General features: G+C 38.2%; 2 protein-coding genes across 14 annotated transcripts in view; both read right to left on the bottom strand.

Moving 5' to 3' along the window:
• kirrel3a (kirre like nephrin family adhesion molecule 3a) overlaps positions 1-26,037 on the bottom strand; it is a 532,195-nt gene that overhangs the window by 37,617 nt on the left and 468,541 nt on the right. For all 13 annotated transcript variants that reach the window (XM_073915104.1, XM_073915110.1, XM_068224013.2 and 10 more), the window contains one exon: positions 4,456-4,556. In XM_073915104.1, the coding sequence (XP_073771205.1) occupies positions 4,456-4,556 (101 nt within the window). The remainder of the gene's footprint in view (positions 1-4,455; positions 4,557-26,037) is intronic.
• On the bottom strand, positions 21,978-24,725 carry LOC141376446 (uncharacterized). The gene is made up of 2 exons (XM_073915122.1): positions 23,560-24,725; positions 21,978-23,505 (listed from the first exon to the last, which is right to left on the bottom strand). Exons 1-2 carry the CDS (start codon positions 24,230-24,232, stop codon positions 23,021-23,023), a joined length of 1,158 nt encoding a protein of 385 aa, XP_073771223.1. The 5' UTR covers positions 24,233-24,725; the 3' UTR covers positions 21,978-23,020.

The raw sequence follows: 26,037 nt of genomic DNA, 5'->3' as shown, positions 1-26,037 counted from the left end.
GATAGAGATAGATAGATAGATAGATAGATAGATAGAGATAGATAGATAGATAGATAGATAGATAGATAGATAGATAGATAGATAGATAGATAGATAGATAGATAGATAGATAGATAGATAGATAGATAGATAGATAGATAGACAGACGAAATGATCGGATGGATTTAATTAAATTGGATTGAACGGATTAATGAGTGAATAGATTAATTAAAATGGATGGATTGGATGGATGGATGAACAGATGGATGGATAAATGAATAGACTGATGGATGAATGAATGGATAGATAGACAGACCAGAGCAGGTCAGCTGAATTAATGCAGTTATTAGTTCAAATAGGCCTTGACTTAAAAAAAAATGCTTTTGTGGTTCAGTCTACTCGGCCTCTTCCCAGCATGCATCGGGGCATGAATAATTAATATGGTTTTGCTGTCTGACGGTTTGCCAATTTGATTTACACTGGTTGTCCTGTGATGTCAGGAGGAGTTTGTTCCTCTATTTAAAGTGATTGATTGTTTCATCTGGCCAGTGTTGAAGGTCTCTCTGTGTGTGTGGTGGTATTTCACAAATCCGCTTTCTCCTTTCCTCGTGAGTGGTCATGTGATGCTAAACTTCTCCATCTTACAAAACATGAGAAAAACATCAGCTATCAAAGATGGAGCTCTTCTTTTAGTCACTTCAGAGAATTCTTTAAATACAAATGACAGCAGAAGCCATGACAACATGACAAGTTTAGTTAACAAATGAAGACCTTAAATGACTAAATGAATGTCGTTTTAAAGCATGCACTTGTATTATTGAAGTTCAGTGAACATCTTTTTCTACTGCACCCACGCCTGTATATCAGACATATCGTCAGTAAAGTGTGGCAATTCACTAAAGCAAACTTAAACATTCAAGCGATAAACACTGTTAAATTCTGAAAGTTTTATTCAGCAAAATTACTTTGGTCTTCAGGGTCACATGAACCCTCTGAAATCATTCTAATATGCTAATATACTGCTCAATAAACATACCTTATTCATATTTTCTGGAAATGAATATATTTTATGGAGAGAATATAATTTATTTGAATACACAGAAATCATTAAATCCTTGAACAACATTAATGCGTTACTGCCACACTTCCATCAAATTAATGCGCCTTTGATGAACAAATCTTATTGACTGTTTGTTGATATTTTTAAATATTATGTATACCAAAACCAGTTTTAAATTAAAATTAGCATATAACACATTATATAACTGCTGATGATGAATACAATGGCTATTTAGACTTAAGCCTGGTTTATACTTCTGCGTCAAGTGACTGGCGTAACCCACGGCGCATGCAACGCGCGTAGCTGTGCATTTATACTTTTGCGCGTTGTCTCTGTTGGTCCGAAACGCTAGTTGGCAATGAGGTGTTAATGCTCCTCTGTGTCGAGTTTCTTCGCTGCTATTTTGCTTTTCTTGAACATTTCCTGGATGTACAAGTGGCTCAAACTCGGTCATTTTGAGGCAGGAACCGGCGGACGCGCAGCAACTTTAACTATGAGGTAAACACAAAACAAAACTTTCCATCCGGAGCTCCTTCATGGGACTCCACACTTGTAAACAATCGATACATCAGGCTCGCACCATTCACGCGGCTCTCGATCCCGCCCAGACTCGTCAGCGCTAGCAAGCCGACCAATCACAGAGCTTGCGCTACGCGTTGTTGCGACGTGTAGTTACATTTTTTGAGAGGTGCACGTCAGTGACGCCGACGGCCACGGCGAAGGGCTATACGTCAAACGCCGTAGCATAAGCCGGCGTTTGACGCAGAAGTATAAATCAGCCTTCACCGGCCACTTTATAAGGTACACCTGTCCAACTGCTTATTTAACACACATTTCTAATCAGCCAATCACATGGCCGCATTTGGTGCATTTAGGCATATACTGCAGTCAAGATGATCTGCTGCAGTTCAAACCGAGCATCAGAATGGGGAAGAAAGGTGATTTAAGTGACTTGAAGTCACTTAAATGTCAGGCCCTGAACGTGGCATGGTTGTTGGTGCCAGACGGGCTGGTCTGAGTATTTCAGAAACCGCTGATCTACTGTGATTTTCACGCACAACCATCTCTAGGGTTTACAGAGAATGGTCTGAAAAAAAAGAGAATATGCAGTGTGGCAGTTCTGTGGGTGCAAATGCTTTGTTGATGCCAGAGGTCAGAGGAGAATGGCCAGACTGGTTCCAGCTGATAGAAAGGCAACAGGAACTCAAATAGCCACTCATTACAACCGAGGTCTGCAGAAGAGCATCTCCGAACACACAACACGTCCAATCTTAAGGCAGATGGGTTACAGGAGCAGAAGACCACACCAGCTGTCACTCCTGTCAGCTGAGAATAGGACACTGAGGCTACAATTACCACGGACTCACCAAAACTGGACAATTGAAGATTGGAAAAACGTTGCCTGGTCTGATGAGTATCGATTTCTGCTGCGTCAATCAGATGGTAGGGATCATAATTTGGTGTCAACCAAATTTGGTGTGAAAGCATGGATCCAGCCTGCCATGTATCAAGGGTTCAAGCTGCTGCTGGTGGTGTAATAGTGTGGGGGATATTTTCTTGGCTCAATTTGGGCCCATTAGTACCAATTCAGCATTGTGTCAATGCCACAGCCTAGTAATTTTGCTAAAGCACAAAGGCATCTCAGACTAGGTTCTTAAACATGACAATAAGTTTACTGTACTCAAATGGTCACCACAGTCACCAGATCTGAATCCAATAGAGATGTGGTGGAACGGGAGATTCGCATCATCGATGTGCAGCCGACAAATCTGCAGCGACTGCCTGATGCTATCATGTCAATATGGATCAAAATCTCTGGAGAATATTTCCAGTAGCTTGTTGAATCTCTGCCACAAAGGTTTAAGGCAGTTCTGAAGGCAAAAGGGGATCCAACCCGGTCCTAGTAAGGTGTACCTTATACAGTGGCCGGTGAGTGTATACACACACAATAATGCTCTATATTACTAGTAATATACAAATTAATGAATGCAAAAAACTGATTCGAATAGTATTAGTATTTTTATAGATAGTTGGATAAACAGATTAACGCAAGTCAATAAATCAAATCAAATAACAATAATTACATGAATAAACGAATAAATGTAGAAATAAATGAATAATGATTAATATATAATCAAACTAATGTACAAATAAACAAACAGCACATTTTTATAAATATTATAAATATTTACAATTTTTTATATAAAAAACAGTTTAAATATTTATAATACTATAGGTAAACAGACTTTAACTATTGATTTTAATATAATATAATATAATATAATATAATATAATATAATATAATATAATATAATATAATATAATATAATATAATATAATATAATAAAGTATAATATAATATAATATAATATAATATAATATAATATAATATAATATAATATAACATAACATAATATAATATAGTATAATATAATATAATATAATATAATATAATATAATATAATATAATATAATATAATATAATATAGTATAATATAATATAATATAATATAATATAATATAATATAACATAACATAATATAATATAGTATAATATAATATAATATAATATAATATAATATAATATAACATAACATAATATAATATAGTATAATATAATATAATATAATATAATATAATATAATATAATATAATATAATATAATATAATATAATATAATATAATATAATATAATATAGTTGAGAGTAGTCATGATAAATATAGGTGACTACAAACAAGTGGCAATAATAATATTGTACAGTATTTTATATTAAATACACAATCGCACAGTCGCCTCACAGCAAGAAGGTCACTGGTTCAAGCCCCGGCTGGGTCAGTTGGCCTTTCTGTATGTGTGCGAATGTGTGTATGGATGCTTCCCTGTGATAGGTTGCAGCTGGAAGGGCATCCGCTGAGTAAAACGCTGTGGAGACCCCTGATTAATAAAGGGACTAAAATAAAATAAAATAAAATAAAATAAAATAATAAAACAAAAAATTAAAAAATAAAATAAAATAAAAAATATAATAAAATAAAATAAAACAAAATAAAGGGACATATGCGCTATAGGTGAAGTGGATGAACTAAATTGGCCATAATGTATGAGTGTGTGTGTGAATTCAAGAGTGTATGGGTGTTTCCCAGTACTGGTTTGTGGCTGGAAGGGCATCCGCTTTATAAAACATATGCCTCAATATTTGCCGGTTCATTCCACTGTGGTGACCCCTGATAAATTAGGGACTAAGCTGAAGGAAAATGAATAAATTAGTTAAAATAAAATAACAATAATTCACGATTCATAAAATATTAAGGGAAAAAATAGCAAAAAACTAAATGTGCATGAACATCAATAATATCCCTGTCAAATGTTTGAGCACTGAACGGTCATTGTGCCATGTGGATGGACAGATACTCACGATGCGGTCAGGAGGAGGAGTGCTGCGGATGAAGCACTTGATCTGGCCTTTCTCCCCGTACAGAGCCTGCTGTGTCTGTGTGCTGGAGATGCTAGGAGGACCTGAAATAAACAACACACAAACAACATCAGCATTTTCTACCTCACATCACCTACAGTCTCATTTTCATCCCTTTCTGTCTAAAAGGGATAGTTCACTCAAAAATTAAATATTGCTTCATTTACTCATCCTCAAGTTTTTACAAACCTTTATGAGCTTATTTCCTCTATTGAACAATAAAGGAGATATTTAGAAGAAATATGTAAACCTGTAACCATTGACTTTAATAGTACACTCTAAAAATATCTGTGAATTAAACTAAATGATTGAACTAAATGTGAATTTACTGTTTCCATATTTTGTGATTCCCAAGTGTTTTCTATTTATTTACGAATGTGAATTGCATTATTGGATGTTGACTTATTGACATTTAAGTAGTTTGAAATTATATTATGTATAAGAAACAATATACAGTGAAATAAGTATGTACAGAAAATGCACTGGCAATTTATTACAAGGTTTTTGTAGCCTAATATGCAACAACCCAGACAATATATCACTTTAAACAACAGTTCTGTCTGGTTCTCGATTCTGATTGGCTGACAGCTGTGTGATATTCTGCAATAACAGCACTCATACAAGCTGTCTTATTTCAGAGGCTGCATCCTCCGAAGGATGCATTGGAAGTGCGTTGCGTTATCAAAGCATGACGAAGGCTTTCTCATTTTTTTTTTTTTAAATCGAGGGCTCCTTTAAACGCAGCCTCAAAATGCATCCTTTATTTCCCAGGTAAAGAAGGACACAACCGGTGGATCCTTTAACCGGTGTGGCCTTGAATGCCCCAATACTCATTGCGCGTTGATAACGGCACAACGTTTTTAAAAGAAAAAAACACTTTAATGTATGAATGAGGTTTATTTTATGTAGATATGTAAACACATGTTAAATAAACAAAAAGAGTACGGCTTACGAAGAGTGATTTTATAGACAGTTTACATGTTTATGTGTACAAGTAGGGATCAAAGGAGATATACTTCCAGCTTCTGTATACCCAACAAAATCTCACGGCAATTCGTAACTTTTTCATTTAGTGGCTAATTCGTACATATTCGTACGATCTAATTCGTACATTTTAGTATGATTTGCGTATCCCCCAATGACGGTTGGGTTTAGGGGTGGGGTTAGGTGCCACGCCTCTTTTTTAAAATCGTACATTTTCTTACGACTGAACTCGTACGAATTCGTACGAATTAGCCACTAAACTGCCAAAACATAAAATACTTACGTTTTCTCGTGAGATCAGGCTGGTATACCTTGTTTTGCCTTCAGATCGCTTAAAATAAGTTTTAAAATCACTTTGATGAGCGCTTATTAACAGAAGCTGTTATGATTGCTAGGTGACGAGATATGTCCTCTGTAGGCTAGATTGGCTCATTTAAAAGCGCTTGGTTCAGCCTGTTTGGACTTCGAAGGATTCACCATTGAAGTCTGCATCCTTCGGAGGATGCAGCCTCTGAAATGAGACACAGCTACAGCCTCTTCACTCTTCTGTATTACTCCGCCCACACAGAGTGACAGCAGATCAATAGACTCACTACAGTCTGACAAAAATTGCAGCTGTTGGGCAACATAATGTACTTTTGAGCAGTGGTCTCCAAATTTTTAGGAACTATAATATAATTTTAGGAATTAAAATTCATTTGTATTTATTTGTTAACATACACAAGTAGTGACAGATATATCATAAGAAAATCACCAAGACTTACAAATAAACAATACTTTATTGCTGTTGTTTAACAAAATGTATTAAATTGAAGAAATATTACAAAGTAAAAACGTCAAATACTGTAAACAGTGGTTAGGGTAAGAAAAAGTTCAGTTACCATTTACTAAACCAGACTGTTAATGAAACATTACACCGAGCCTGTTGAACAGAACAAACAAGCAAATTAAAGTAAAATATTAAAATAATCATAACCATTTTTATAACAATCACCAGTTATTTGCTCATCTGCTATTGTGATGGCTTTCTTGGCCTTTGTTACACGGTGAGCACAGTAAGATGCGCTGAGTGCCTGTACTTGTTTTGAACATGGAGATGTCAGGCCCTTTTAGTGATGTCCTCAGCTGTTGGAGTCGTCTTTGAAAATAGTCCACAGGTTTGTCCTTGCAACTGGGATGTTTGGTTTCCAAATGTCGTTTTAATTTAGAAAGTTTCATGCTCTCTTGTGAGAGCACCTCACTACATATGACACACTAAGGTTTTAAGCCTTTTTTGTCGTCAATATATGTAAATCCATACTTAACATATTCGGGGTCGTACGTGAGCTTCAACATATTTGTTGATTTAATAAGTCCGATAAAAGAAAAATGAGTTTAAAATTAAACTTTTGTTGTTGTTTTTTTATTACACACTCTGCAACCCACTGAAAATGTTCCATGGGTCGCGACCCACCAGTTGTGAAACACTGCTTTTGAGGCTTTTAAGGCAAGAATGTAATTGTTTAGACTATGCAGTTTATTTATAAACATAGTGGCAATTTAAATAATTTATAATTTCTAAGATTCAGTGCGTCTGTGACCATCAGCCTGTTATTGAGCAGAGTAAGGAGGGTTGACATTCCGCCAAAAGATGGCGACAGAGACCATATAATCAGTGGTTAGGATAGAAAAACTCAGCTCAAATTTCAAATTACAGCTGATCAGATCTTTATGAATCAAGTAAAGTGACATTCTAAGTCGATATTTCTCTTTTGTATGTTTGTGTGTTGTATTTATTTCATAGTAATCTGCTAGTGTTTACTTTGGGTTTTTCTGGGTTAATTATTGCAGCAGAGAAATACTGCAAAATCTCTGTAGACTGACGGCATTTCATGCTGTTCAGCATGAATGCATAAATGCATAAATGTGAGCAAAATCAGCTGTTTGTCATCACTTTAGACATTACACTAGAGAATCATTCAGACACTAGCTCTAAAATGATGTTAGCAACGGTTTCTGCTGTTCTGACATCAGCTGCAGATGTGAAGAAAAGATGGAAGAAAGTAGTTCCTCATACAAAAGGATTTTTGAGACTCTCCATGTTTGATTTTCTTCTTTATATACATGATTATGCTGTCAAACTATTGTATAAATGCAATATCACACTCATAGCAGTGTGATATGGCTGTATATGGTCACTGGTGGGACACAAAGCACAAACCTCCATTCATTGCTGATATACAGCCATATCGCACAGCTACTCATGTGATATTGCTCAATTAAACTATCAAAAAATGTTAATAAAAGCAACTTTTTCAACTTTTCAAGGTTAAAAGTTGTTGGAAGAAAGACCAAGGTCCCATAATGCAATACAAAAGCATGAACAAACAGGGGAAAATAAAAGCATAAAACACAAAGTAAGGAAAACTGCTAATTTATGGATATTCTTCAGAGTGCAAAATGGAAATGGGTTACAGGTTTCAAAATATCTTTTTTTAATGTTCAACAGAAGAAAGAAACTCATAAAAGCTTGTAACAAATGATGAGTAAAGAATGATGGCAAAATGTTCAGTTTTTGTGTGACATGTCCCTTTACGATGAGGAAAGCAGGAATCAAAAATGAACTTTTTTTACATTTGCAGCTTTCCATTCAATGACCGTTCGCAATCACGGCCTAAAAATGCCCAGCGAGGACTGAAATGAAATCATTGTCATTCTTTTCGGCACAAACACGCTGGCTTTCTATGTAAATTAGACTCATTACAGATTGTGCTTTATTCACAAAATTCTCTGCTATTTGACCGGCACAATTATCCATGTGCTACATTCTGGGAAAAAAGCTGTCATGGGGCCTTTTCAAAATGTACACCTTTGTGCTTTATTTACCCCTAAAGGGAGCTCATTTTGCTTCTTCAAAGGTATATAAACTGCATATTAGTACATAAAGTGCACTTATTATTAGGAACAGCAGGATATCTCAGTCACAGCTATTTAATCGGCCACAGAATAAACATAAATAAACTGAAAAGAAGGAAATGTGCATATTTTTTGCTAATCACACAGACTCGGAAAAATAGTTAGTGTTGGGTCATTCCTGAACAATTTGTTCATTTTAAACGAATCTTCAATGTGGCTCAGAAACGATGATCGATTAGTTCCTTTTTCGGGTTTTCTACGAGTTTGCAATATAAAGATGTGACCTGCCCAACACAATCTCACGGCAATTCGTAACTTTTTCATTTAGTGGCTAACTCGCACGATCTAATTCGTACGATTTAGTGCGATTTGCTTATCCCCCAATGACGGTTGGGGTTAGGGGTGGGGTAAGGTGCCACGCCTCCTTTTTAAAATCGTACCATTTCATTTGACTGAACTCGCTGAATTCGTACGAATTAGCCACTAAACTGGCAAAACGTAAAATACTTACGTTTTCTTGTGAGATCAGGCTGGACCTGCCACAGAGACGCTTCTTGTGAAGCAGGTTGGTTGTCAGGTTGTATATAAACTGTTCTTTTCTCTCAGCCAACATTGTTGTGTTCAGGGCTACACGAGACCAGCGTGCCACATTTACAACCACACCCACTGCAGCACAACACTGTTGAAGTGTTCGAAAACAGTATAATGTCGCTCAGCCTTTTCAAAAACCTTGTGCCTTCAAACGAAGAACTTTTCTTTGAAGTATATCAGAGCTTTGAGGGATAAATGATTTCCGTGGCTGGCCAAACTGAAGCTGGATTTCCTGAGTAAGAATCTAGACAACATTCATGCTTGTTTTTATCATTTCTGGTCAAGTAAATGAAATATTAGGCTAATATCCTAATTAATACTGCTCATACATATGTTTTATCACTGATTAAATTCAGGTTGTCAAAATATTGTGCCCTTTCCTCCTTATTAAGACCTTCTCTATATGCTTTAGCAGCTTCCACACATTTTTACCATGGTTTAGACAGCATAACAGGCAGGTCAACATATTCAGGAGTACATTAACTGTGCAGTATGTGCTGTTGTTTACATCTGGGTGTCTCCAGTGTGTCTATGCAAAGCTAACTTAGCAAATTGTGACATAAATGCAGGTAAACATGCGAAACGGAGATGTTCAGCATATTTTTCAATGATCACAATTGGTATAATTCGTTAATTAATGGACATGAGTGTTATAACCAGGAACGCATCCAGATTCGGTTAAGCTCTGAATTGACTCAGAGTTCACGCTGTAAGCTGATTTGCATATTCTCTTTAGTGAATCAGGCACTTAGATGACCTGAAAAACACAGCAGCTGCAAAATCATTGTTAGTGAGACTTGCATTGTCAAACACTTTAGCCTTGTACAGCTCTACGTCACATAACAGCAGCTCATTTGTTCTGTATTGTAACACACACTCAGCATGCGTTTCATTCAGTGCACCTGTTCCACTACAAATTAATGCACATACAGGGATTTTCTTACCATGAGGAAGAACCCTAACTTGGTCATGTGAAGTGTGTTTGGTCAATCACATAGCAGCTTTTAGTTGCTTTCCTGCATTCTGCTATGGAGGCATTAGCTGTTTTGCTTTTTAGGCTGCCCATTTTCAAGCGGCTTTGGCACATACAGTTAAAGTCAGAATTATTCGCCCTCCTCTGAATTCTTTTTTCTTTTTCCAATATTTCTCAAATGATGTTAAACAGATCGAGGATTTTTTTCACAATATTTCCTATAATATTTTTTTCTTCGGAAGAAAGTCTCATTTGTTTTATTTCTGCTGGAATAAAATCTGTTTTTAATTTTTAAAAATGATTTTAAGGTCAAAATTGTTAGCCCTCTTAAGCAATATTTTTTTGATTGTCTACAGAGAAAAAAACCTTTCATTTGGGACTGAGGTTTCTGGGTCAGAGATATGACTTGGCCCAGGTTGACAGCAGTGGGTAACGTTGTGCATTGTCTTTCCAAGCCATGAGTGAGATAGAGGTCTCTTTGCGGTATAAGTCAATGTCTGCATCAATCTGAACAGTGTGCTGTGTTTCTGCAGTCCCCATGACTGTTATTAGTCGTATTCCCCAACTTGAAGGCAAGTGCACACATAGGGCTCAACCTGTGCAGTGCACATGCCCTTTTTAGTCTTGGATAGAAAGTGCCCTTCCAAAATGATCAAAAGTGCCCCCGCGACGCAACACACCCTCCGTCCCGCCCGACGCGACAACACCGCTATTCAGTACGCGCGCGGCGTCAACAACAACACCCCCAACGAAAATGCTTCCACACATCCGATTTAAAACCCGCTTTAGGTTTGATCATTTTCAGCTCTTTTTCATCACCGCTACTAGCAGCACACTCCATTTCCGCATTACTGGATCTGTAGCGACCACAGACCGCAAAGGATGATGGCCACGCCTGGGCTGATGGGAATTGTAGTTTCCGCTACCTCCCGTTCGCTTCATTCGCCTGAGCAAATTTTCTCAGAAGACCTATAGTTTTACCGAGTCATGCGACTACGGTAATATTAAAAAAAATTGCTATTGCGGTATGACGGTATTTACAATACCGTTACATCCCTATTATACAGTGACTTGCCTAATTACCATAACTTGCCTAATTAACCTAATTTACCTAGTTAAGCCTTTAAATATCACTTTAAGCTAAATACTAGTATCTTGAAAAATATCTACTAAAATACGATGCTCTGTCATCATGGCAAAAATAAAAGAAATCAGTTATTAGAAATGAGGTATTATACTATAATATTTAGAAATATGTAGAAAAAAATCTTCTTTCCGTTACCCAGAAATTGGAGGGAAATATGTACAAGAGGGCTAATAATTCTAACTGTATATAATAAGCCAATCACATGACAGCAGCTCAATGCACTGAGACATTGGTCCCTATCATACACCTGGCGTAATAAGGCCCAAGACGTGTTTGGCGCGATTTGTTGCTATTTTCAGACCAGTGCAATTGGAATTTTCATGTTTTGCGCCATGTTGTTTAAATAGCAAATTCATTTGCGCCTCTTTGTGGACTCATGGGTGTGCTGGTCTAGAAAGGAGGTGTGTTAAGGCGCATTGTTGTATCGTTGCTATTACGAGGAACTGAAATAGACTGCACCATTGACCAACTAAAAGCTGCTCTAAAGTCATTAGTTATGTGCCTATGCAGGTCCAAATACTTACACATTGCTTAATACCCAGAGAATGTACAGCAATAAACAAAAATCTTTAAATATAAAACATATTAAAGGATTAAAATGTTAAATGTTAAAATTTTCTTCATAAATTTAAAAACCACTGCCTTCATGCCTAGGTATCTAGGTGGTCTCTTTTTAGTTTATTCATGACGATTTGCATTTGTGTAATGTTATTATTATTAGTAGTAGTATTTATTATATGCATATTTATCTTTGTTTTCATAAAACAAGTTTAGATTTGTCCACCTGGAGACGTCTGCATCACCATATAGAGCATAAGAATAGAACGTGTGTTTGGATATAACTCAGTTTTTTGACCACACTTTCTTATTATTGTTCATTTATTCGTTTGCTGGAAATTAGAACTGAATTTAGAAATAGTTTTGAAAAAAATCTTTGCACTTAACAAATCAAATTAAATATGTAGGCTAAGGGATGTCTTCAGTGGAGTGAGTTTCCACCATTTCCTGCACTAAAGTTAAGGAGTCAAGTAAAGAGTAAAAGTTAAGAGAAAGTAAAGTGGCCGAATGAAAGAGGCTTGTTCTTTATCCTCGCGCTGCAGATGGTCTGTTTAACTGTTTTTTCGCTATTATAGAGTTCAGTTTTTCCCCTTTCAAAGTCCACCACGTAAATAGCAATTCGTCACCTTGGAATTATATGGTTCTATCTGCGTTCTGAATGATTTTGAGATAATGAGCTTCAAAGTTTTTGCCATGGCAAAAAGTATGTGTGTAACATTTGTTTTTTATTAAATAAAAGGTCTTAAAAAGTAAAAAAAAAATTTATAAAAACACATCCCATAATGTAAATAAGTTGTGATTTAAAAAGAATATGTCAATAACTTAATTTTGACAGAAATGTCAGATAGAACCTTATAATTGTAAGATGACGAAATGCACCATGGCATGACGCAACTGACTCCTAAAGAGAATGTGAGATGAAATTCTGATTGGTTTAATTCAGCTTATGCTCAAAACACACCCATTATTCATTAAGATAATAAGCACAACCCTGTTAGACCCTGCGCCGGAGGGCAAACCATGTTTAATAAAATAGCAAAAGTGGATTCGCACATGCCCTTACTGATTTTGCACCATGCACTTTAATCTATGCACCTAGAACGTAAAAAAAGAGTCCATACTTTATAGATGTGGTTATGATGTTCTATTGAAGTTTAAACTGAGAATCAGAACAGAGAAAGGTGACATTTCAGTGACTTAAATTTGGTATGATTATTGGTATTTGAGAAACTGCATATGTACTGGGATTTTTACACACACACACAGAAAGAATCTCTAGAGTTTAAAGAGAATGGTCCAATAAAGAGAAAATATCCAGTGAGCGTCGGTTCTGTGGGTGAAAATGTCTTGTTATTGTCAGAGGTCAGAGGAGAATGATCAGACTGGTTCAACTCAAAGAGAGACAACAATAACTCAAATAAGCACCCGTTACAGCCGAGGTCTACAGAAGAGCATCTCTGAACACACAACACATTGATGGAAAAAAGGTTGCCTGGTTTGGGTCTCGATTTCTTCAGTGACATTCAGATGCTAGGGTCATTTGTATTGCATAAACACCATCTATCTTGCCTTAAATCAATGGTTCAGACTTTGGTGTAAAGAATATTTTCTTTGCACACTGTAAGCCTCTTAATCTACTTCTACTTTCAGTAAGATAACACAACCAGTGACATCCCCATGTGGGCAAGCTTGGACCCTCTAAATTTCGAATTGCAGAATAATGCAACAATGAAAACTACAAAAAAAAAATAAAATAAAAATCGTACTAAACCAGACTGAACAGACCTTAAAGGGGATATATTATTCAAAAATTGCTTTTATAAGGGGTTAAAACACAGTAGTGTGGCAGGAGTCTGGGAATATAATCAGCTTCTAATGGTAAACATTGATTACTTACATTTTTTTATGATCACACTTGTCTTTGATTGACATTCTCCCTTTGTACGCATCATCAGAGGGGGAAAGCCCCTCCCATTAGTGACCATCTCTCTCTCATAGGTAGGGCCAGATGGAATCTGCGGACGTTTTTTGCTATTTCTGCGGAGAATTTTGGTAAAAGTCTGCGGAATTATTTTGGGAGTATCATAACTAAAACCTAAAGACCTAATATATGAAATAAAAAAAATAATATCTTTTAACTTTTATTTAATGTTTAAAATGCAAATCCAATTAGATTAACTTTATTTGGTAAATAAAGCAAGTTTGTCATGTAATATATCTAGTAAAAGACATAAAATAATACTGTACAAACTGCAGTGTACATAAATCAGATGAACACTTTCACATTAGTCAATAATATTACTGAAATTAATTTAAAAAAAATAAACATAGATTTACACACAATTACTTAAGTAAATAAACAGAATGGTTTTTGTATCTAAACTCCTACATATTATATTATATTATGTTATATTATATTATATTATATTATATTATATTATATTATATTATATTATATGTATTATATTAGTCAAATTTAAATCATTTAAACAAATCTGTTTTTTTTTTTTTATTTGCTTACTTGTCGGGCTTGTTGAGTGACATCTGAAAGGATGAATTCCATAGGAAAGTGCATTAAATGATTCTGAATGTGGGATAATATAATTATGAAAGTGTGCACTCTAATAGCACAAGTGCACCCCCACCCCTGTTACAACACTAAAATAATCTCAAACTGGTTTCTTGAACATGACAACAAGTTCACTATATACTATAATGACCTCCAAAGTCACCAGATCTTAATCCAAAAGAGCACCCTTGATATGTTCAGTTGACAAATCTGCAGAAACTGTGTGATGCTGTCATGTCAATATCATCAAAAGCTCTGAGGAACGTCCCCTGAACCTTACTGACTCTATACGCCACAAACAATCAAAGACGCTCTGAAGGGAAAAAAAGGGGTCAAACTCTGTACTATCAATATGTGTAATGATGTGGCCAGTGATTTGAGTGAAAATTATTTAATGGATAAGGAAAACATGTGTGGAATACGCATGGGCCGGTATAAGATTCTGACAGTATGATAACCTTGGATAAAAATATCACAGTTTCACGGTACTGTGATTTACTGCTCTAAAGTATATATTTTTTTAAATGTCTGAGTAAAAAAACAATAACTTTTATCCCCTTTGAAAACAATATGTTTTATTTTTTGAAAGATTTATAATAGTTTGAAACAGTAAACATGTCAGGCTAAAAAACTCAAAAGTTTAATTGACTTCTGCTGTCTTCATTTGTTTCAAAAACAGATTTATTTACTAATATATATATATATATATATATATATATATATATATATATATATATATATATATATATATATATATATATATATATATATATATTAAGATAAGATAACTCTTCAATTAAGAAAAAACCAATTACTTGCCGTTGATAAGTTTTTATGGCAAACCGTGCTTGAGGTATACATATTATGGTATGAGAAGCCATAATACATGCATTGAGTAAGGTACAGGAATTCTCTGTGTTCTGGAAATTAAATATAAGACAATCAGGAAAGTATGATTGTGGGTATAAATGAAGAGCTATACAACCTTCCTTTGGCTTAAATCCTTCAAATGATCCATCCTCGTCAACTTGCATAAGGTTAGAAATGTGTGTTTTACACGCACAACACACACTCACACACGTGTTTTTTTTTTTTTTTATCAAAAACTATGCATTCTTGATGAAACTTACTAGCGTTCAAGTATAAAAAACAAAAAAGTAAAAATTATTGATGCCTTAATTTTTTTAGTTCACCTCAAATTATATAAGCTAAACTGACTAAAAATATTAAGTTTAACTTTATATTACTAAAAGAACCTTAATTCCAGAGTTCACACTTAGCTGATGATTAATTATCAGCTACTTTGGCATGCTGTCCCGGAAGAGACCCCTGAGTTCATAAGATCCTCGAGCCCAGGGCTCCCTCCCGTTTCAATGCGAGAGGGGAGTTTGAGCTCAGGTAGATCTCGAGAACTCCTCTGCTGTGGTAGCTAATGAACATATAGTGATTGCTTTTTAAGAGAGATAACTACTTACCAGGAGCATGTCTGTAGTGCTGATTTGGATTAGCCAATTAACTTAAGTTGCATATTTTTGGATGGTGGGAGGAAACCTGGGAAACCCGGGGGAAACCCACATGAGCACGGGGAGAAAGCGCAAACTCCGCACAGAAATGTCTACTGGTTTGGTAAAGCCTGGAACCAGAGACATTCTTGCTGTGAGGTAACAGTGATAAGCACTGGACCACCGTGTCACCAGCCTGATCTCACGAGAAAACGTAAGTATTTTACGTTTTGGCAGTTTAGTGGCTAATTCGTACGAATTCAGTCGTAAGAAAATTTACGATTTCAAAAAGGAGGCGTGGCACCTAACCCCACCCCTAAACCCAACTGTCATTGGGGGATACGCAAATCGAATTAGATCGTACGAATTTGTACGAATTAGCCACTAAATGAAAAAGTTACGAATTGCCGTGAGATTGTGTTGGTTTAACCCATCTAGGAAGAAGGAGCAGTAGGGGTGGATGGGGGGATTCTTTAAAATGAAGATAGCGGTGGTACGTAATCCATGGTATTTGTAGTGGCTTAGGAGTCATCTGATTGGTGCATTGAGAATTGGATAGTGCGGATCCAGCCACTAGCAATCGTAAGCTTGTGACCCTCTCGAAATTAGTTTATAAATAAACTTCACTTTGTACATTTTGTACACTGCAGGGGCCATTGTTTTGATAAATGCTCATGTATTCCTAGCAGAAAATACACTGGGGGCCATCAAATTTAGGAGGACATCTTTAAAAATGCTGGCAGGGAAAGAGTTAAGTCACAATATTAATAATCAAAATTATTATAATGTTTTCGATTGGCTATCAAACAAACCACTGTTGTTCAACGACTGTCCCTAATTAACATAGTTAAGTCTTTAAATTGCACTTTATTCTGAATACTGGCATCTTGCAAACTAAATACACAGTAAAAATGCTGGGTTCCCCTAAGACAGGGGTGGACAAACTCAGTCCTGGAGGGCCGGTGTCCTGCACAGTTTAGCTCCAGTTCTAATCAAACACACCTGCTTATAGATCATAGATTAGCATGTTCAGGTGTGTTTGATTAGTGTTGGAGCTAATTAGGACACTGGCCCTCCAGGAATGAGTTTGCCCACACCTGCCCTAAAATCTATGTTGGGAGAACATGAAGGAATTAAGTTAACCTATTAGTTTTTACAAATTGAAGTGGATTGAACATAAAATTATGTTATTAAAAAAATAAATAAATAAAAAAAAACTCTCAAGAATTGTGATGTTTCAGCTCATTTTAAACAAGTGGTTTGAACAAACAAAAAACGTCATTTCTTGAGTGTACACATTACTTCAGTTTGTCCATAAAGTCTTCAACTTTATGGTATTTGCTGTCATTTTGCATCTTGACAGCCATTATTCTCATTATTTTGGAAAAAGCGTCATGAAATTCTCCAACTTATTCTGCGTTCTCCACCAAAGAGAGTCCCACAGAGCTGAAATGACATGAGGATGAGTAAATAATGACACGCGTGCTCCTCATTTAACTCTTCCCACCGCATCTTAACTCAGCCAAACCGGAAAAACGAACGCTTAGAGGCAACTTCATCATTTCATAAATAATTAAAAGCGATAAAATCATAATAAACACAATCATAACTTTTTCCATTCCTCCAGATTGAGGTTCATTATGTGTCTCCCTATGAGAAGAAAAAAAAAAACAGATTTTCATTTTAATTGGAATTGGGCCGTCTCTGTGCGCTAACACTATCCCATCAATTACAGATCCCAGCAGCGTGCAGGAGTCTTCAGTACACACCGCCGCTCCGTCTCTCTGGAGAGACTGAGACAATGCTCTCGCTCTTAATCACACGCGCACACTTTTAAAGGGCTACGCTCGGGCTGAGGGGTGGGACGCGCTCTTCCAGCGGCAGTCTGTTCAGATCCTGTCCTCTGGGGGAGCCAAACAAATCTGACAGGGGGATCATGGCCATAAATGAGGGCTGTAATTAAACAGCTTTATCTCTCAGGCTCAGACAAGGAAATGAGTGGAGAAGAGAGAGAGAGAGAGGGATGTGAGAATTCTGTGTCTGGCTCAGCTCGTGCAGTGGAAGATCATCTGCCATCTAATGGAGGGTCATGGCATGTAATAAAAACAGTCTTTATTTCAAAATTGTAATTGATAGTTAAGGATAGTCAACGTTATCTCATGGCAATTTGTAACTTTTTTATCTAGTGGCTAATTTGTGCCCGGATAGCATATGAATGTGGGCCACTTTAGGCAGTTATGCAGCACTTTTGGTCTTCCTTCGGCCCTGACAAAATGAATGTGAGCCTGAAGTGGCCCGACTGTGCATTGGCAAAGGGGGGCCAAAGATTCCAATTCATATATGGGTCATTAAGGCAAAGATTTGTCACTTATGGCAACATGTAATCTGAATGTGAGCCTAATGTGGCCCATGTGGAAAATGATCAATTTGGCCCAAATGATGGGGGAATGTGGCATAGTCATTTTAGGGTAGTCTGGGTCTAAACCTAAAGTGGCTCACATGTGTAAGTGCAAATGTGGCCCAGTCATCTTAAGACATATGTGGGCCACTTTAGGCAAATATTTGGCACAGTAAGCTCTGGCTATTGTGGCTATGAGCGTAATGTTGCCCAGAGAAGATATGGCAAATGTGGCCCAGTTATTTTAAAACATATGTAGGCCACTTTTGGCAAATATTTGGCACAGTAAACTCTGTCTAATGTCGCTGTGAACCTAAAGTGGCCCAGAGAAGATATGGCAAATGTGGACCAGTTAAAAAACATACAGTTGAAGTCAGAATTATTAGCCCACCTGAATTATAAGCCCACTGTTTATTTTGTTCCCCAATTGCTGCTTAACGCAGAGCAGATTTTCTCAACAAATTTCTAATCATGATAGTTTTAATAACTCATTTCTAATAACTGATTTATTTTATCTTTGTCATGATGACAGTAAATAATATTTGACTAGATATTTTTTAAGACACTTCTATACAGCTTTAAGAGACATTTAAAGGCTTAACTAGGTTACTTAGGTTAACTAGGCAGGTTAGGGTAATTAGGCAAGTTTTTGTATAACAATGGTTTGTTCTGTAGACTATCGAAAACAAATTTAGCTTAAAGGGGCTAATAATTTTGTCCTTAAAATTGTGTTTAAAAAAAATCAATAATTGCTTTTATTCTAGTTGAAATAAAACAAATAAGACTTTTTCCAAAAGAAAAAAATATTATTAGACATACTGTGAAAATTTCCTTGCTCTGTTAAACATCATTTGGTAAATATTTAAGCCATAAATAAGCTGAAGCGCGTCAAACACACAAAACACCTAATTCATGCCACTTGATGCCTACTTTTTGCAAACTGCAAACTGAAATAAATCTAATTTGATTATATGCTTTGGAATTGGATGTTTTATAAGATTATTTACATTTTTTTTTAGATTATTTTGCGTTTAATTAAGAATTTTACAGAATCGCAAAAATTTGCTACTTATTTTTTGATTTTGCTTTGGATTCTGCGATTGTGAAATCGCAAAAAACTAGGGCATCTGAATAAAAGGTTGGTTGGTTAATGATCTTCACTTAATATTTAAATGATTTTTGGTATAAAAGAAAAATATCTATAATTTTGACCACTACAATATTTTTAGGTTTTGCCCAAAATATACCGGTTCCACAAGACTGGTTTTGTGGTACAGGTATACATTTCCACTTTATAAACCTAATATTCTAACTAAAAAATAAACTATATCATAAAAACACTCTTTTTCACAGAAATAGTGGAAATATTTAAAGTCAAAACATCTGATTACTGCTATAAACTACGTATGACCTCTTGTTGTGTGCTACTACAAACATTATCATCCACTACCATTCATCTCCTTACTTTCTGCTTCTAGTACAGTACTGTAGCCAGCACTCAATCTTAGGCATTTACACCTACCTATAACTTTAAATAGACTCTAGTAAGCTACAAACACAAATTATGTATTATTGAAATGGAGACACTTTAAGATTTATGGTGGTAAAAGTGTAGTTACATGTTAAAAAATATAAAAGTTACATATTATGAAGTCATGAGGGGAAAAAAATGTGTATTGTGTTCAATATTAGTTTTCCATATAGAAACACAGGAAAGCATTAATGTAATGTCCTAGAAAAAATATTGTCGGGCGCTGGGTAAAGGGTTAAGGAGATATGTGTAAGAAGTGGACAGAAAGCAGCACACTGCCATTTTTATCTTCGCTACAAAAACCCAAACCACAATTTAAAACCATGATCTGTTAGAATGACGTTTATTTTTGTATCTTTGAAAGATTTTTTTTTAGAGATGAAGGTTCAAAAATCGAAGAACAAGTTTAAAAGCACCTTTTTTTCTCTCTTTTAGATGAGAGCCACAAGCAGAGCCAGCTGAAACATCGATCCGTTCCCATAATGCACTTCATTCATGAACATCTTTAAGAGGTCTTGTTATCAAAGACACAAAATCATCTTGTGTTTGTCAAAGAGATGCTCTTGCAGCCTAATGGACTCTAATGTGGTTATTCATTAATGATCTATTATAATATCAGTAATCGTGTTTCCCGTTCATCATCAGCCTAATCCATCTAATTTCTGGTGTTTAGCCACTAATGTGTCTCTACTGTTTATTAGCATACAGCTGCACACTTCTTAAAGAGACAGTTCAAAAATGATAAGACTGTCATTCATTATTGCCTTATTCACACTAGCAGTGACTTTGTAGCTGCCTGTTGCTCTGGGTGGCGATCTGCTGCAAACGCAGGTATGTGTAGGTCTACAGCACGGAGAATACAACCGGCCTCTGCAGGAACTGAAAAAGAATCAGAGATCTACTGGTGCTCCAATTGGCTATCGCTCAAGAAAGTTGCTCTTCAATTGCATAAAGGTTAAGGATTCTCAACTTTGTCGCATCGCTCGACACGCCTACCTGGTCACCAACGGTCACTGTCGCTCATGTAGACGGAGGTCACCAAAAGTCATTTATGCTCTGTTGAAATGAACAGTCACACCCAACTGCACCCAACCTGGTCTGAGCTGGGATCGAACCGGCGATTCTTTGCATGGTAGTTGGTCGCTCTAACAAGAAGGCTAAAGCCCATAGCTTTTATCGACTGTCACTTGAGCACCCTTCGAGGTCAGAGGAGTGAGGTTTACCAGCATAGCACTTCGCTAGCTGGCCTGCATTACATTTACCCCCCTAAACCTCACTCCCATCCCGGACGAGCCCCCACACGTGTAACCCACCGGTCCTACTGCACCCAACCCAGTCTGAGCTCTAATCAAACCAGCGATTCTTTGCATGGTAGTTGGTCGCTCTACTAAGAAGGCTAAAGACCATAGCTTCTATCGACTGTTTCTAGAGCACCTTTTGAGGTCAGAGGAGTAAGGTTTACCTGCATATAGCTCTTCGCTAGTTGGTCTTTATTACACTCATCCACTGAAACCTCACTCCCATCCCAGACGAGCCCCCACATGTAACCCACTGGTCCTACTGCACCCAACCCAGTCTGTGCTGGGATCAAACCAGCGATTTTTTGCATGGTAGTTGGTAAATCTACCAAGAAGGTTAAAGACCATAGCTTCTATCAACTGTCGCTAGAGCACATTTTGAGGTCCAAGGAGTAAGGTTTACCTGCATAGCACTTCGCTAGCTGGCCTTGATTACACTTACCCCCCTAAACCTCACTCCCATCCCTGGCGAGCCTAAACGTGTAATCCAACGGTTCTACTGCACTCAACCCAGTCTGAGCTGGGATCAAACCAGTGATTCTTTGCATGGGAGTAGGTCGCTCTAACAAGGAGGCTAAAGACTATGGCCTCTAGTGTCTGTCACTAGAGTACCTTTTAGGTCAAATAACATTTGTTTTGGTTGAATGTAGCATTTTATATTTTTAAAATGGAGTGAAAAATTACCTAATCAAGTGCACCTCCCCAAAAATATATGCATTTATTTCTCTTATAAGCAGATTATCAAGCAACCAAAACCTCCATCACAAATGAACTAGTGTCCAAAACTTGGTATTTCTATTATTTTCACTCATTTTCACTCAAGAGTGGCTGAATTCCTTTGGTAGAAGGTAGCCTTTTAAATTTTTAAAGAAATTGAGTGTAAAAAATTACATAATATTCGTGTGCATGCCAAAATTAAAATGGACATTTTCTCTACCTTGTAAGTTGATTAACTTAAAGTAACCTTAACCTCCATCACACATGTTGTGATTCGGGATAGATATAAACAACTGAAGGTAAGATCCAAATGCAGGTTTATTCGTTGGTCAGGCAAGCAATGGTCAAAACAGGTATGAACAGGCATATACGGGCAAATCCAGAGTCGAAGTCGGAAAACAGGCAAAAGGTCGAAAGGCTGGCGGCTAAACAGGATAACTAGGAGACTAAGCTAGGTACAGACACGGAGAAACAAGATCGGGAGAAACGCGTTGAAATGTCACCAAACAGTAGACAAGACTCGGCAATGTGAATGAGTGTGTGTGCTGCTTAAATACTGTGTGTAATCAGTCTCTGTAACAGGTTTCAGCTGGTGATGTAATCAGGAAGATGAGTGACCAGGCGTGCGTGATTGGGAGAAGTGCATGTATGAAAATGTAGTCCTGGGGAATGCGGAAGTGAAGTGAATGATGATAGAGGAAACCAGCGATCTCCAGTGAATGATCGCTGGTTATCATAACATAGCCCCCCCTCTAAAGAGCGGCTTCCAGACGCTCCAAATACAGTTCAGGCGGGGGTGGAGCGGAGGCGGAACAGGGGGAGGGATGGAGGGCCAGGACCATGCAGCTGGAGCGTACCTGGGGCGTGGAGCTGAGGCGGGCCTGGAGCGTGGAGTTGCGGAAGACCCGGAGAGTGGAGTTGCGGAGGGCCTGGAGCGTGGAGCTGCGGAAGACCCGGAGAGTAGAGCTGTCGTGGTCCTGGAACATTTGACAATGGAGGACCTGGAGCGTGGAGCTGCGGAAGACCCGGAGAGTGGAGTTGCGGAGGGCCTAGAGCGTGGAGCTGCGGTGGCCCTGGATCATGAGGCTGCGACCATTGATGAAGCTTAGGTGACAGCGGCCATTCAGGAAGTTCAGCAGACGGCGGCCATTCAGGAGGCTCAGGTGGCGGCGGCCATTCAGGAGGCTCAGGAGGCGGCAGCCATTCAGGAGGCTCAGGCGGCGGCGGCCATTCAGGAGGCTTGGGCGGCGGCCATTCAGGAAACTCCGGCGGCGACGGCCATTCAGGAAGCTCAGGAGGCGACGGCCATTCAGGGAGCTCAGGAGGCGGCAACCATTCAGGGAGTTCAGGCGGCGGCGTCGACTCTGGCTGCGGCGTCCACTCTGGCTGCGGCGTACACTCTGGCTGTGTACACTCTGGCTGCGGCGTACACTCTGGCTGCGGCGTACACTCTGGCTGCGGCGTACACTCTGGCTGCGGCGTACACTCTGGCTGCGTCTCCAGCTGTGGCGCTGGCTCTAGAGGATCTGGCAGCACTGGACGTTCTGGCAGCACTGGAGGATCTGGCAGCACTGGACGGTCTGGCAGCACTGGAGGGTCTGGCAGCACTGGAGGGTCTGGCAGCACTGGAGGGTCTGGCAGCACTGGAGGGTCTGGCAGCACTGGAGGGTCTGGCAACTCTGGAAGGTCTGGCAGCACTGGAGGGTCTGGCAGCTCTGGAAGGTCTGGCAGCACTGGAGTGTCTAGCAGCTCTGGAAGGTCTGGCAGCTCTGGCAGCACTGGAGGGTCTGGCAGCTCTGGAGGGTTCTTGCAGCACTGGAGGGTCTGGCAGCTCTGGAAGGTCTGGCAGGTCTGGCAGCACTGGAGGGTCTGGCAGCACTGGAGGGTCTGGCAGCACTGGAGGGTCTGGCAGCACTGGAGGGTCTGGCAGCTCTGGAAGGTCTGGCAGCTCTGGTAACTCAGGTAGTGGTGACCATTCTGGGGGCTCAGTTGATGGCACTTCAGGAACTAGAACAGGAACTAAGGCAGGAACGGACAAGGAACAGGAAACCATCTTGTGAGCTGGTGGCAGATTGGCGTTTACCACATTGTGAGCTGGAGGGCTGGTTGTGACCACATTGTGAGCTGGAGGACTGGAGTCGGCCATCTTGTGAGCTGGAAGACTGGAGTCGGCCATCTTGTGAGCTGAAGGACTAGATGCGGCCATTTTCTGAGCTGGGAGTGTGGTGATGGAATGAGCAGCAAGCCCCGGTGGTATCTGGTCTTGCTGTACACTGCCCCTCCCCAAAAAATATTTAGGAGTTTCCTCCACCTCACCTACGGTGAAGGACGAGTCCACAGTGCGTAGCGCATAGTCCAAAAATTCAGAAAATGTCCCTCGAGAACGAACACTTGAAAGTGTGCTCTTTAGCGGCTCATTAAGCCCACAAATAAAAAAGTCAATGAGCATACAGTCTGGTAAATCAGTGGTGTTAGCGATCTCCAAATAACACTGGATGTGGTTCTCGAGGGATTGATTACCTTGGCGTAGACGGACCAAAAACACTGCTGGATCCATAATGTGGCCGAGTCTTCTGTTGTGATTCGGGATAGATATAAACAACTGAAGGTAAGATCCAAATGCAGGTTTATTCGTTGGTCAGGCAAGCAATGGTCAAAACAGGTATGAACAGGCATATACGGGCAAATCCAGAGTCGAAGTCGGAAAACAGGCAAAAGGTCGAAAGGCTGGCGGCTAAACAGGATAACTAGGAGACTAAGCTAGGTACAGACACGGAGAAACAAGATCGGGAGAAACGCGTTGAAATGTCACCAAACAGTAGACAAGACTCGGCAATGTGAATGAGTGTGTGTGCTGCTTAAATACTGTGTGTAATCAGTCTCTGTAACAGGTTTCAGCTGGTGATGTAATCAGGAAGATGAGTGACCAGGCGTGCGTGATTGGGAGAAGTGCATGTATGAAAATGTAGTCCTGGGGAATGCGGAAGTGAAGTGAATGATGATAGAGGAAACCAGCGATCTCCAGTGAATGATCGCTGGTTATCATAACAACACAAAACTTGGTATTTTCCACATTGTTATCATGCTCAAACTCAGAATAAAAGGTCATCTATATCTGAATAGTATTAAATATGGAACGACTTCTGATAATGAAGTGACCAAGTTACATTAGAATACAGACCTTCACTTTTGGGTTCTTGACACTTCATTTACATTGTGGGTGGTTTTACAAACAGCGTACCGCATTTGGATTTTAAATGTTAAATATGAAGTACACTTTTTGAGTTCAACATCATGATAAAGACCTCAAGAGTGACCTTATACTTGACTGTGGTGCACAAAAGTATTTTTTATTCTGAGTTTTTTTAGTAAGAAATATAAAAGATTAAAAACAAAAAAAAAAATCACAATTATAGCAGTGTTTCTCAACCACGTTCCTGGAGGCCTACCAACACCGCATGTTTTGGATGTCTCCTTTGTCGTTTACACCCATTACATGTCTTTAGTCTCTACTACTAAGCTGATGATCTGAATCTATGTGCTTTGATTTTGTTTCATGTTGATTCATAATGTTCTATTGAAATGCTTAAACTCAAGTCGCTTTTTAACTGGGAGAGGTGTATCTTAAGTGAATAAAGCACATTGTCGCCTTATATATTGAAAACTAATTATTACTGTCATCTCCACAGACATCCGCGTGTATTTTACAAACCCTAAATGGTGTGTTTTGCTAAAAGTTATGTGTATTTGAATGTCTGAAAACTAAAATAAGTGTTATTTGTTTGAAAAACAAACAATTTTAGCAGTTGATGACATGCTAAACGTTCTAATCACACCGGTGTGATCGTGCATGAAAAAGGATTCAACGAGGTTTTTCAGACATTAAGAGAAAAGAACTATGACGCTACAATGCAAAATTAATATGTTTTCATGATCCTAAGGTGGAAGTGTTACATTATTTTGTAAATAGCTTTACACTTGAAATACAATGAAAATGTATTAAATAAACTTGATTAAATGTAACCATTTTGAAGGAAAGGGCCTGTTTTACTATAGTTTTTAGAGCTACAGACTAGAGCAATTTCAAGATGCCGGTGCCCTAGCTCTTAAAGCTATAGTAAAACATGCCTTTTTTTTAAAAAGGGTTATAATAATCGAGTTTGTTATATATATTTTCATTACAATGTACAACTGTATGCGAATTATAAACATTCACTATAGCATAATCTCGTTACTGAACAACATTTTAGACTTAACTTTCAGTCTTCTCCCTACACAATGGCTTCAGAAAAAGTCCAACAGACCACTTTCAAGGAGCTTAACTTCCTCCGCAACGCAAAGACATGACGTTACGAAAAGTTG

Source organism: Danio rerio, chromosome 10 (assembly GCF_049306965.1).
Source record: "Danio rerio strain Tuebingen ecotype United States chromosome 10, GRCz12tu, whole genome shotgun sequence".
Classification (NCBI taxonomy): Eukaryota; Metazoa; Chordata; class Actinopteri; order Cypriniformes; family Danionidae; genus Danio; species Danio rerio.
Note: the sequence above shows the minus strand (reverse complement) of the source record. Positions and strands in the feature narration are given on the sequence as shown.